This window comes from Odontomachus brunneus, unplaced genomic scaffold, assembly GCF_010583005.1.
Source record: "Odontomachus brunneus isolate Ranch 3 - 2012 unplaced genomic scaffold, Obru_v1 Obru_scaffold_103, whole genome shotgun sequence".
NCBI lineage: Eukaryota > Metazoa > Arthropoda > Insecta > Hymenoptera > Formicidae > Odontomachus > Odontomachus brunneus.
The window spans coordinates 841,641-854,438 of record NW_022639553.1 but is presented as its reverse complement, the minus strand read 5'-3'; the positions used below and the strand labels follow the sequence as shown (position 1 = coordinate 854,438).

At 46.2% G+C, this 12,798-nt stretch overlaps 1 protein-coding gene across 2 annotated transcripts in view; it reads right to left on the bottom strand.

The window, feature by feature from the left end:
* The window catches only part of LOC116848965 (negative elongation factor A-like), a 21,650-nt gene continuing 8,852 nt past the window's right edge, over positions 1–12,798 (bottom strand). The window contains exons 2-3 of one of the 2 annotated variants that reach the window (XM_032825639.1): positions 4,097–5,294; positions 1–4,012 (exon numbers count right to left, since the gene is read on the bottom strand). In XM_032825639.1, coding sequence (XP_032681530.1) covers positions 3,651–4,012; positions 4,097–5,294 — 1,560 coding nt within the window. In that variant the 3' untranslated portion in view covers positions 1–3,650. Of the gene's footprint in view, positions 5,295–12,798 lie in introns of both variants that reach the window. The other variant, XM_032825638.1, reaches the window with a different exon arrangement.

Sequence of the window (12,798 nt, the reverse complement as noted above, 5' to 3'; positions counted from 1 at the left end):
CACGCAATTATTTGTATTTATTTCATTAAACTATTCATCATAAGATAAGAGAGTTATACATAAGAGAATTTACTTACAAACCTCTCGCTTACATACCAGCGGAGGAGTATTCCGAGCGAGCGCAATAATTTATTCTCAGCTCGGCATATTACATTGAAATAATGTAATTTAACGGTGAGACCGTAAATAGGCGTATCCTCGCTTTCTTCGCTGAGACATTGAGAGCGGCACTCCGTCGCGGCGCGAGATCCGTTACAACGTGAATAATGAATTCTACGTTTATTATGCATGCCTTTATCTTGTTCCGCCGATGCGCATTCGCGGATGAGCGCGGGAACGGGATATCAATCATTCGTCTTGCGAATGTATCCACTGTGGCGTCGCGATTTTATTAAATGAGCGTTCGATACGCCTATTCTCCGATCTCTGTCCGTGCGAGACGAGCGAAAGTAAACGATGCTGGGGAGATTGGGAAAATGAAGTGACGGCGCAGAGCAGATTTTCGCAGTGAGATGTTTTTCTTTCTCCATTATGTTTACAAATAATACAAAAGAAGAAAACAACTTTAACGTAAGACTCTTCCTCACGAAGATTTATGCGCAATTATTGTGCGTACAAGTCGCTAAGTGGCCGCTACGCGTTAACGCTAACAAGGGGTAGTATTTACAGTATGAGTAGACAACCGCCGCGCTTTGTGCCTGTCATAGCAACGATACGGTCGTGATCAAGCCACGAAATCGTCGACTGCGACGGAGAAACTGTCCGAAAATCTGTAGACACTGTACAGATTATATTTTGTGGGAACGGGAGTCGTAAAACGATGGGAGCGCGAAACATGAAGTTACTTCGAAGCTAAGCAACTTGTAAGTTAAAAAAGATCTGAAAGATTAAAAAGTATGGGTAATTAAATCTCTGGATTAATTTCGGCCGAGTTTACCTGAACGCGTTTTGCCTCGTCGGATGTCGAATTCGAAGATTGAGTGTGTCAATGTGCCTGACTGTATTGGAGGAAAATTCTTGGACATTTATTTACGGGATATGTAAGTTCATTTCCGTGAATGAACTTCAAACTCTGTACATTAAGAAAATAAATACTTGAAAATGCATTTGTGAGATAAAGATTTATTTCACAGAAACACATACTTTATAATTCGCACAAACAAGCTTTGTATCCCACAAATCAATTTTCAAGTATTTCTTTTTCTCAGAGTTATTGTAACAAAGCAATCATCTTCCGTTGTGCTTCCGTCGAGGAAGGATCGATTCCGAGTTCATTAGATTCGCAGCTGAAATGTGACGTGACGGGTCGAGTGAGACAGTTGGGTTAACGGTAATTTACGATTGTGACGTCGTGCTAAGAGCGATTTCATCGCTACACTACGCCGTGCCGGCGTTTCCCGACATTTGATACGTATTTCCGCGAGCTGAAGTCGAGTCGCCGGGCGCATTAGACTCGGATCGATTCTCACACTTGTGACAGAGAATGCAAATAGAAAGTCCACGGCGGCTCCGGCGCGAATAGAATGTTGTCCCTACGAACCAGACCACACCAATAAGAGCATATTGCGGTTTCTCCCTGGCGGTCGGCTCGCGGTGAACCCCGCTCGTGGCACGCTTGCAAAATTCCGCGCGTTGCAAAAGGCCGAGCGCACTTCCTACCGACGTGTCGGACTGACGGATCGGATATTAGAATTATTGCCGAGTTCAAACGTGTCAGCCACGCGTCCGCGGCACGAGACTCGAGAAGAGTTGAGAGCGAGAAACTACAAACATGCAAACTTTAACACGCGACGACACACTCGGGAATATCAGGAGCACCGTGATATCCTCAGTCGTCTCGGCTTGCTTCCATCACGACATCATGGGACACGATATTGGGACAGAGATTTAATGTCGTCATGTAATTACGAATCAAATCCAACAGATTTAATATTGAATATTGCGATCTTTAATTTAAAGAAAGTGTATAAGAACTCCTGGCAATATGCAATATGTTTGTATACTTGACACGTGATCAGTTACATCATGTTATTGCGCAAAGTCGCAGAGGCGAGACTCTCAAGTTCACAGGGTCAGGTAAGATTTCATCGTGATGCGTTCGACAGGTTTTACGATACAGCAGCGCGACATACGACGCCTCGAGCTCTGTACGTCCGGTGGAAAGTGCACAACTCGAAACATCGCGCGCAGATTTGATTCGACTAATTATCCGCCTGGCATCTGATCGCGTTTCACTCGCCTCTCATGCGACTCGATCCCACGTCGAATTGACGTTTTGTAATCGAGTCGCTCGAACGTTATTACGTGGCTTAGAGTCGTGCTTAAAAGGTTCGCGCGACGAGTGTTCCGCTCGTGTCGCGGAATCTCCATGAATACCTATGATAGTACGGCGTTAGGGAGGCCTGCGAGAAATTGCCACGGATAATACATCGTACATGCGTGCGTGAGTATTACGTCAGGTCGTTGGCTTTCACTCTCTAACGTGCCTCATAAACATACATGATACCGGACTGAAAAGAAATGCTCTCGGGATCGGCCTGAGAAATGAGAAAGATCCCGGCTCGGCGTTAACTCGCGATCAACGTGGTCGCACTATTTCCCACGTAAAATGCGTTATTTCGATGAAAGTCGTCAGTTATCGAAAGTCAAAACTCCTTTGGATTAATTTGACCTTTATGCTCAAAACGAAACGTGCGAGATCGTCCAAGATATTTGTGCGAAAAGTAAAGGAAAAAAATGATGAGGTGAAGGCAGAAAAGAGAGAAAAATATGACAACGTAAAATGAAGGTCAATTTTGTTACATATCACGTCTTGTGCCATCGGCTCTTTGCATCATTCGCCATTCTCGCGGCTGTTACCGTTCACCTAATCGTGCGCGCGCGGCTCCTTCCGATATCACATGCGTTAATCGCTTTCACCTTCGACAAGAGTGGACGGTTTCCCGATTGGACGGCTAATATTATCGTTTGCACCTTGACCGAGAAGAGCGGATGAGCGGACGTAGGAACGCTTCTAGGCACGTGTGATAAGAAAAGACGGATGTTTATACTATCGTACAACTACGGAAGCACGAAAGCGCTATTGGAAACAAGGCAGTGTCGAACCCTCACCCGTCATGTTTCTGAAAAACGAAAGTTACACAAGCTCGGAGAAACCGCGAAGACCGTTTGTAACAATAAATCTCCTCGAGTAAGCCGCTCGGAAGGTCGGCATCTCTTACGATCGACAGTAACGGTAAATCCGCGGCCTCTATTGCAACATTTTTCACTGTAATTACGTTCGCGCCTTTCCCGAGAATCGGAGTATATCAAATTTAATGCACACGCACATTCCAACGCATGCATCGAAGCGCGCCCGTGTGTGCCATTCACCCTATACTTTATATATCCAAGCTTCAGCTTGCCGTCATACACGCGCGCGATATATATGTATAGATATTTAATATATAATATATATATATATATATCCTTTTATATATATATATACGCGTAACACATCTTTCACGCGCGCGGGCCGTCGTCACGGTTTATCAGCGCGAGATCCACGGCGGCTTGGCTCGCGAGACGCTCGAGACAATACCGAATGATAAATACCGAGGGACGATTCGAGAGACCGGGAAATGTTTTAACGCCGCGATTTAGAGGCCGTATCAGTAATTGGCGTTGCTACCTCGGAGAAACTGATCGATCTGACCTACTGAGAGGGACGTGCTGCCGGCGGCGGAGGCCTTCAAGGGCGCGACGTAATAGAACGCCTGGGGTTCCCTCTGCGATTCCAGCAGCTGAAGCCTATGAGGTTGCTGCGGCTGTTGCTGTTGTTGGCGGCGTTGCTGCTGCGCGTAAAGCTGCTGGGATTGCTGCAGTAGCTGCGCCTGCTGCTTCCTATAGAGCACCTCCTGCGGCTGGGTCACGGTAGGGGCGGGCGCCGACTGAGCCTGCTTGTAGACTGGGCCTTGACGTTGCTGCTGAAGCTGCTGCAGCTGCTGCAGACCAAGTAGGGACTGGGGCTGGGCTACGAACGGTTGGAGTTTGTGACTGAGGCTAAAGTCACCCACGGTTTGGGGCAGAGTCTGATAAAGCTGGGTATTGTACTGACCGGTCGCGGGATCGTACACAAGCTCCGACTGGTAGATGGGGTCTGCGGCTGCGGAGGCTGCGGTCACCGTCGTTTGACCGGTTAGCTTAACTCTCGAGGTTTGGGGCGAGGCTTGCGCCTGGGGCCTGGGGACAGCGGGAACGCCGACAGTGTTCACGTAACGCTCGAGCTCGGCGGCAAAGTCGAGATGGGGTGTGCTAGCGGCGGTCGTGGTGCGCAGGTGGGGCGACACTGTGGCCGCAGGGCGACTCGGGGTGTAGATGAGACCGGGGTGCTCGGTGCTACTAGGGGAGACGTATTGCGCGGCCACTTGGGCTACGTGGGGTCGTGGGGTTATCGCTACCGACTGGGGTCTGGGGTGTCGGGTCACCGGTCGGCGTGTAGTCGTCTCGAGCGGCTGATAGATGGTCGAGGCGGTGGGTTGGGTACGTAGAACGGGCGACGCGGTGGTCTGATATTGAGCCGTCGGGGTGGAAGCTAACCTATAGAGAGACGGGCTAGGGGATGGCGAGGACTCGTAGAGCGCGGTAGAAGGTGTGACCTGTACTAAGGTCGTGGGTCTTCTGAACGCTGAGGGTCGCAGTTGCGGCTTCAGCTCTTCCTCCAGCTCTTGACTGGCGTCGTCGTCGAGCTGGTACTCCGTTTGAAATATCGTGGTGGGTGCACGAGTGGTGGCTGGTTGGTATGTTGGCCTCACTGGGATGGGTCGTGGTACAGGTCTGACGGCGGGATAATTCGCCGGCCCGGAGAGCTCTTCCTCTTCTTTCTCTGGCAGCTCTTCCTCTTCGTCCTTGGGCGCGTTGGGGTCGCAGGGGTTGCCGGATACGTAAGTAAACTCTCTCTTGTTGCCGTCGGGATCGATGTAACCATATTTGCCGCGCACGACACAGTCGGTACCGCGAGTCTCCTCCTTGAAGGAACCGTCGGCTGCCTCGTAGCCGAAAGTGAAGGATCCGTCGTCGTTGACCTTGTTATAGTTTCTAATGGTCTGCACCGGTGGCGGCTTTGATGCGTGCAGCGTGTCCTTCGAACGCGGCGAAGGAAGCGCTCGAGTGCGCGGCTGATAGACGCCCACAAAATCGTCCTCAGCTGCCTGGTTGTCCTCTTCCTCGTAGTATACTTGAGGTTCCGCCACGCGGGGCCGGAGCTGCGGAGTTCGCCGCGCTTCCGTTAGAGCGAATAGACACGCCGGGATTACCTGGGAATAGAGAAGGATCTTTATTACAAGACAGTCGAGCTAGTACGTGCATTAATACGTTGATGCGACGTTACGCGTGCTGCGCACGGAAGAAAGCGGCCTTTCCGATTAGAAATTTTCAGAGGAGTTTCATTAAATTGTCAACCAGGAACGAAGTAGAAGTTTTTGTAAAAATGTTACACTCTGTAGATTCTTGTATTAGTATATTGAATATTTGTGCATACACAAAAGTTTTTCAATATTTTTCCTATAAAAATTTTTCTCCAAAAACAAGCTAGTGAGAGCTAGCACAGGTTGTAACGAACAATTTTTATTGAGACTTACAACTTTATAATTTATTGCGAAAATAATAACATAATAAATATAAACCTTAATGTAGTCTTAATGTAGGTCTTAATGTAGGTGCTCTTTAATATAATTCGTAAAAACCGGTATTAGAAAATAACCAACTGAAACAATGAGTTGCAAGAAAAGTGCAAACCGTGAGTTAGTCAAGTGGAACAGGTGAAAATATTTGCATTTATTATGTTACTGTGTTTTCGCAATTTGGAAATTATAAGTCTCAATTAAAATTGCTACACATTTTGTTTTGGCTTTTACCGATCCATTTTTGTATCTAATTGAATATATAACAGTCTTTTAAAATCATTAAATTAATTTTTAAAGTCTCACCACACAGTTTTTAAAGTCTCACCACACAGTTCAGAAAAGAGTGTGCAAATATTTTTCTTTATATGCGTAATACAAAAATAAATCTATCTGGGAGTTTGAAGAATAACGAGAAATTTAGTCAAGAAGAAGTCAAGAATAATCAGTAGTTTCGAGTATTCATAAGGACAGTGCACTGCAATATGAAGTGACACTGAAGTGTGTTAAAACGACACATTAATACACTCCCATTTTTAATATGCCAGTCTGAATAAACATACACGTATGTGTGTTCTGATTGGTCTAACCTCATACGTCGTCTCTTCAACATTAAGAGACAATTAGTTAACCGTTTAACTAATTGTAAAGTAGACCGTTTAACAAGTGCTTAAAACACTTTATTTTGCAATGTGCGGGAAATCTACGTGCGTCTCGGTGACATTAAGTAGAAACGCACGGTACATGTCAGACACGCGCACTCTCAGGCGTCAACGCGGTCGAAAGAGGAAGTAGTTTGATCGTGTCGCGCGAGAGGTGTAATCGAAATTGCCAGAGCCACGGAATGGAATTGATACGGGTTTCAGCCCCGACTGGTCTGGTTCCCCGGCCACGAAAGCGGATCTACATCGCGGAGGGTACGCTTATAGGTAATAGGAAGCAGAAGAGATGGAGAGGAGAGAGTGAGTTTCGCGGATCGGTGAACGCTCGTGTACGCGCGAATGGTATGCGCGGCAAAATTCCTTATCGCTTGCTCGAACGCGACCAAATGCCCGCCAATGCGCGGCTGTTAAGCGCGAGCACGAGCACGAGAGGCGTACGGCCGACGACGTCGTAAAAGGTGCAGCTTACTAGATTGCATCTGGATCCTGCGCCGAGTCTATAAACCCCTTGGAAGAATTTCCGCGTATCAAACGCGACTTTTACGCTCGAATTTCTTGACGAATTAATAATCCGCCATGTGGACAAAATCATTTCTGGGTCTGCTTTGGTGCAATTTGCTCAGACTTAGTTTACGTTGCAATATTCGTGTTGCTTAAATTTAATCGTATCAATCTGTTTTTCCTTTTAACTTTCCGCGTATAATATTGGATCTGTACAAATCGATCGCTCAACTTTCGTAAACAGTCCAGAAAAAGTTTAAAGTAGCACAAGTCTGTTTGCAGATATTGGTTTTATTGCGTTACTATCTTATAGCTTTCTTATATCTTTGGAGAAAATGCATCCAAGAATATTTATTTTCAATAAAGCTGTATTGAAAGTTGATTAAGTGGTCCGGATTTAGTCCAGATTGTTCAGATGTCTCAAAAAAGATGATTATATAGAGTTGAATGCTATATTTATTTTTTTAATCTTATATATAATATATTCCGAGGAGACCACAGTGACATATATCATCCTTCATAGTTCTCGAACTCGTTATCCAACTGAATAAACACTTAAACCTCTTCGATGTTTCCAATTCGCGATATTCTTTATCCATCCGTGAAATCGAATCTGCATAATCCCGCGCGAAGTACGACATATTTTTACGCTCACGCGCCGTTCTTACGAGGCTGACCCCCCGTGCGTCCTTACGGACAAAACGTGCTCTCGACTTCCGGTAAGGCGGCTCGGTGGGAACCGCCCCGGCGCACACGTGTTACGTAATTTCTACTACTCGGCTGACCCGAATACGGGGCGAGGCAGGAGCACAGCTCGCGCGCGCGCGGCATGTCTACCGTGAGAGAGAAAGAGATTCAGATTCAGAACATCGTAACTCGGCGCATGTTTCGCCGTCGTTGGTACGCCACGCCGTCGCTTCTGGATCTCCTTGAACCGAGCCGAGAGCAAAACGCGCGCACAAAAGACAGGCGGTACCACACCTAGCGACGACCCACAGGAAACGCCGTGTAGCTCTTACTACTTCTCCGTGTACATTATAAAAGATAGACGCACGCGAGAAAAAAAAAGACCTTTCTATTATTCTTCAGTCCATTATTCTTTAGCGTTCGGGGACGTTGGATCAATTGAAAGAGTCAGTAACACAAGTCCTTTGTACATGCTTTAATCGCGATGTGTGGAAAGTTAACGAGCCTTTCTTTCACGTTCTCAGGTGTTTCAGGTTTACGTACTACGCACGCTGATCGTTTCGTTTAACGTCGTTAATAACCTGATATCATCTCTTCAATTTTTATCGTCCGTCTCATAAACTGATCTCCGCGTTCAAGAGAGACTAGTTCAGGGGGCGCGTTCAGAGAGAGAGGTTTGACTGGCCCAAGAGGTATGTCGGTTTTATTTATGTATTTATCATGAGAGGACAGTGGAAACAAAATTGCAAAATATTCTTTTTAGAACATAAATACTTTTCCCAAAGTTTTATTAAAATCGGAATAATATTGCAGTTAAAAATAAGAAAAAGAAAACTGATTTAATAGCAGCCAAGTATATTTTCGAGCCTCTCGATATTTGGTATTAATATTCTACATCGTGAGTGAATAACTGACGTGTTATTAGTTAGAACGAAGTTTCCTGTATATGATACAATGTTTCGCATGAAACATTGACCCGGGGCATGTTCATATCTTGGTTATTATAGAAGAAAATATACGATTTACACAATCGTTGCATAAACACATGGAGAAAGGTCGTTCCTATCATGTTTGTACAGTCAGTCACAACAAGTAATTCTGAGAAGTTGTAACTTCGAAATTCTGAAAACTGGTCCAACTTGACCCAATCTCTCGTATTTTGCAAGTGGCCTTTTTACTCTGAGTTGCTAGCCAACTTGACCCAATATGGACCAACATGGTCACATCGTACTGTGTTCATATTTCGGTTATTACGGAAGAAAATACACAACTGTTGCATAACACACGGAGAAAGGTTGTCCTTATCAGGTTTGTACAGTCAGTGACAACAATTAGTTGCTTGAAAAGTTGTAACTTCGAAATTCTGAGAACTGGTCCAACTTGATCCAGTCTCCCGTATTTAGCAAGTGACTTTCTTACTCCGAGTTGCTAGCCAACTTTAGCTAGTACCGAGACAAGATATCAATGTTCATATTTCGATTATTACAAAGGAAAATATACGGTTTATACATGTTTGTTGCATAAACATATGGAGAAACGTTGTCCCTATCATGTTTGTACAGTCAGTCACATCAATTAGTTGTCTGAGAAGTTGTAACTTCGGAATTCTGCAAAATGTGTCCTTCTGGCTCAGGTCTCCCCTCTACTTTCAGCAACCAATTATTGATAGTAACGAACATACACACATCGAGTGGTCGTTAGATCCCACTCGATAATGTCCATCTACTCTTTAGGACGGTTACACGCCAGTCGAATGTTGATAAGATCGATTCGCTCGACTTCGCGATGACCCGATCGGGAATATTCGACGATTGCGCACGGTTCGTCCTTGAGACGGAAAGGCACGTCGTCTTGGGACTTTCGAACGATACGGTATGCACCGTACTCTCTTGGGCGTGCGTCGATTAATTTCCACAGCCGACCCCGCGATAAAATGCGGCGCGTTTCTTCATACCGGTGACGATGGCGGCGACCACGAAGCGGGGCCTATGTTGCTCGCTGACGAAACACCGGACCGAATTCGGCGTGCATGTGATAAATGAACCGTGCGCGCGGTGTCGCAAGCGTCGTGGAGGACCATGCGAAAGTTGTCTCCCAGATCGTTCAGCCGCGGACCCAAGTCGATACGTGAATATCGATCGCGAGGACGTAAAGTCCCGTGGAAACCGCACCGGCTTGATTAACTATTCGGAAGCGCAATTCCATTCCGTACTCGATTGTCCTTTCATTTTCGCCATCTTCCACGAAACCGATCGACGATTACGATTGTTCTCGCAGTCGTGAAGAGAAAGGAAAGGATAACTGATACGCAGAATTTTTCTGTTAGCCGGCCAACACTTTCAACCTGCTATTATCATGGCCGAACCGAACGCCTTATCATCGTCCTCGCAGTTCTCCTTGCAACTCTCTCCGATGTGCCGCGATAATCATCCGCGTGACTTTTTAAATAGCCCGGTCATTCTGATTGGTGAATGACGCGGGTGAACCCGCTCGATTATCTAACCGGAGCCGAGCGAGATCGACTGCGTATCCGCTTCTCGCGAGTGCTCCCTGAAAATTGGAAAGGTCTTCAGGTGAGGGGTGAACCGCCGCCGATTCGAGCCGTGCGAGAAGCGCACGCGGTGGTCGGGTACCGACGAAATCGACGAGGATTTGCAACGTCGTCATTATCATCGGCCACGGAACAGCATGCGCCCGCGTGCGCGCGCGCGCGCGCGCAACTGTCCGGACCACTGAAGAAAGCGTGTACAGTCTAATGACTCCTCCATCTGGTCCGGGTTAGAGGAAAATCGTGACGCCGAGGTAGGGCTCTGTAATCAACGTTGTGGCGTGCCAGTCACACACAGTGAGAGGCACGGACACATTCGGTCGGACCCGATCCAGTTGGGAGCAATCGACCACGGCGCACCACGCCTCGGCTAAGTGAGCCCCGGAGCTGTCCGGAGAAAGGGAGAATCGTTGCAGCGCGGCGCGCCGCGCCGTGCAAATTCACGCTCGCCTTAATAAACATACGTCTTGTTTTTACGGGCGCGAGCCCGTATCTGCGATTTCGATCACTTCCGTGGCGTTTTCGCGAAATCACACCGAAAGCTCGTGTGTGAACGGACGATGATGCGATACCTCATGGGAATCGCATCGGTATGAATCATGACGTAAGCGTGATGACGAGTGGGGGAATGTTATCTTCCGTATCTGGGAAGATATATTGGATTCAACATGTTATGCCATATTTGAAAACGTTACCAACAAAATATCGACTCTGTTTCTGCAAAGTTCACGTCGCATTACGTTTCATTCTACAATAGGTGTTTTAAACTCTAAGCTTTATGCTTCAAGCTCTAAATTGTGACGTGTTTAAGGTCTTAAGCGTTTTTCGCGCTGCTTCAAGCTCTGATCCCTAATCCTTAAGCGAATTGACTAACTTTTATCTTTTAAAGTTTAGGATTTGAGGCTTAGAACTGATGTAATTTCTCTATAAGGATTGGAATTTAAAACACCTAGAGTGGGACTTGGTTATATATAATTACACAATAAAGATTTGTTTTTACACAATAAAAGTATGTGCAATAATGAATAGGAGTGTTGCTCAATATGTGTAACTAAAACGGTAGAAAATGTCAAAATTTGCATCTCGAGCTGTTAGCGTAGATATTTGCCTGATATAAAAGTTCTGCAGCTTTTACATATTGAATGTATGTTTTCCCTACACAGGAAACTTCTAATAACACACATTGATCTATTTTTACAACTAAATTTAGATATTTAAAAATGTACGAGCACTTTGCAGAGAGGTTTCCACAGCTGCATGGTTAGGTTTTCCGCACAATATGCAAAGCAGTATGTTTTTCGAGATTTATACATACAATACAAATACGAAGAGGATAATGTAATCGTGTTAGTGATGGTTGTTTCTATATATTAACATTTTTGGAGTTTGGCAGGCCTTTAAGGGAGCGTGTTATTGAGTGCTATCGTTGATAGCGTTTTGTATGCAGGACGAAGGAACCTCATGCCTACCGCATAGAATCGATCATGCAAGCGGCGAAGCCAATTACCGATCCACGATTAGCGATCTAGGATTAGTGGTCTCGTAACGTTCTCTCTCTCTCTCTCTCTCTCTCTCTCTCTCTCTCTCTCTCTCTCTCTCTCTCTCTCTTTTTCTCTCTCGTACGCCAGGTTTTGCGGAAAAAAAGCGAGGGAAGTCATTAAAGGCGTACTTGCGGGAAATGTTACCGTACATTTGTAATAGCGGCCGTGCGGTTCAGCTAATGGCTAAACGGTAATGGTGGAAGAGCACGCTTACTCACTCGTTAGCGGAAGCAGGACAGCGAGTGGTCCCTTTCACGGTGAAGGTGACGCGTCAGTTTCGAGACAAAAAGAAAACGAGACTAACGACACAGTCGCTTGCATTTTAACGAATACGTTTCTGACATGCGTACAGATGCGCATGCATCTTTGTTATATATGTGTGTGTATGTGTGTACGTGTGTATCTACTATAGCCGTACTATACAGATCCGAAGAACGTTCTGTTCGATCCTATCGTGCATCACGCTAGGAAGTAGCTGGAACAGCTACGCCCTGACTTTCCTCCGCCTGCAGATTTCCGCGGCGGAAGCTGCGACGCGGTCGTGAATTCGTTCCAGACTGGCTCCATGTTATGATCTAATTAGCGAGCGGTCTGATGGTGGAATTAAGCGCGCATTAATTATCATATATCTTATTGCTGTCGACGCAATTAATTGCGGTGCACGTGCGCGCGACGAGAAAGGCACTCCATGAATATTTGCCAGCTACGAGTGCACTTCTTCTTTTTCACTTTTCAGCAATGAAAGTAATGATGTAAGGCAAACACGTAAGAATACACGCCTGAGTTTCCTATTCTCGTTATTTTCTTATTGGCGTGATAAATAGCGGAAGTAATAGTAACCCGAAGTGGAATACTGCTGTGTTTCCGGCAGGCACTCGCACGTTATGAAATCTAGAGGCGCGGATGCTGGATTCAGGTGCGAGATAATCGCAAAGGAAATGCAATATGCGCGACCCCTGCGTTGGATATTCTGACAGTAATGCCGCGATTGAAGCACGTATCGATGCCACATCCGTTTGAGATTACTGTTCGCAGAATCGATGTTCAAAGTAGAACAGTTATAAGAGAGAAAGAGAGAGAGAGGGAGAGAGGGAGGGAGGGAGAAAGAGAGAGAGAGAGACAGAGAGCGAGAGCGAGAGCGAGAGCGAGAGCGAGAGCGAGAGCGAGAGCGAGAGCGAGAGCGAGAGCGAGAGCGAGAG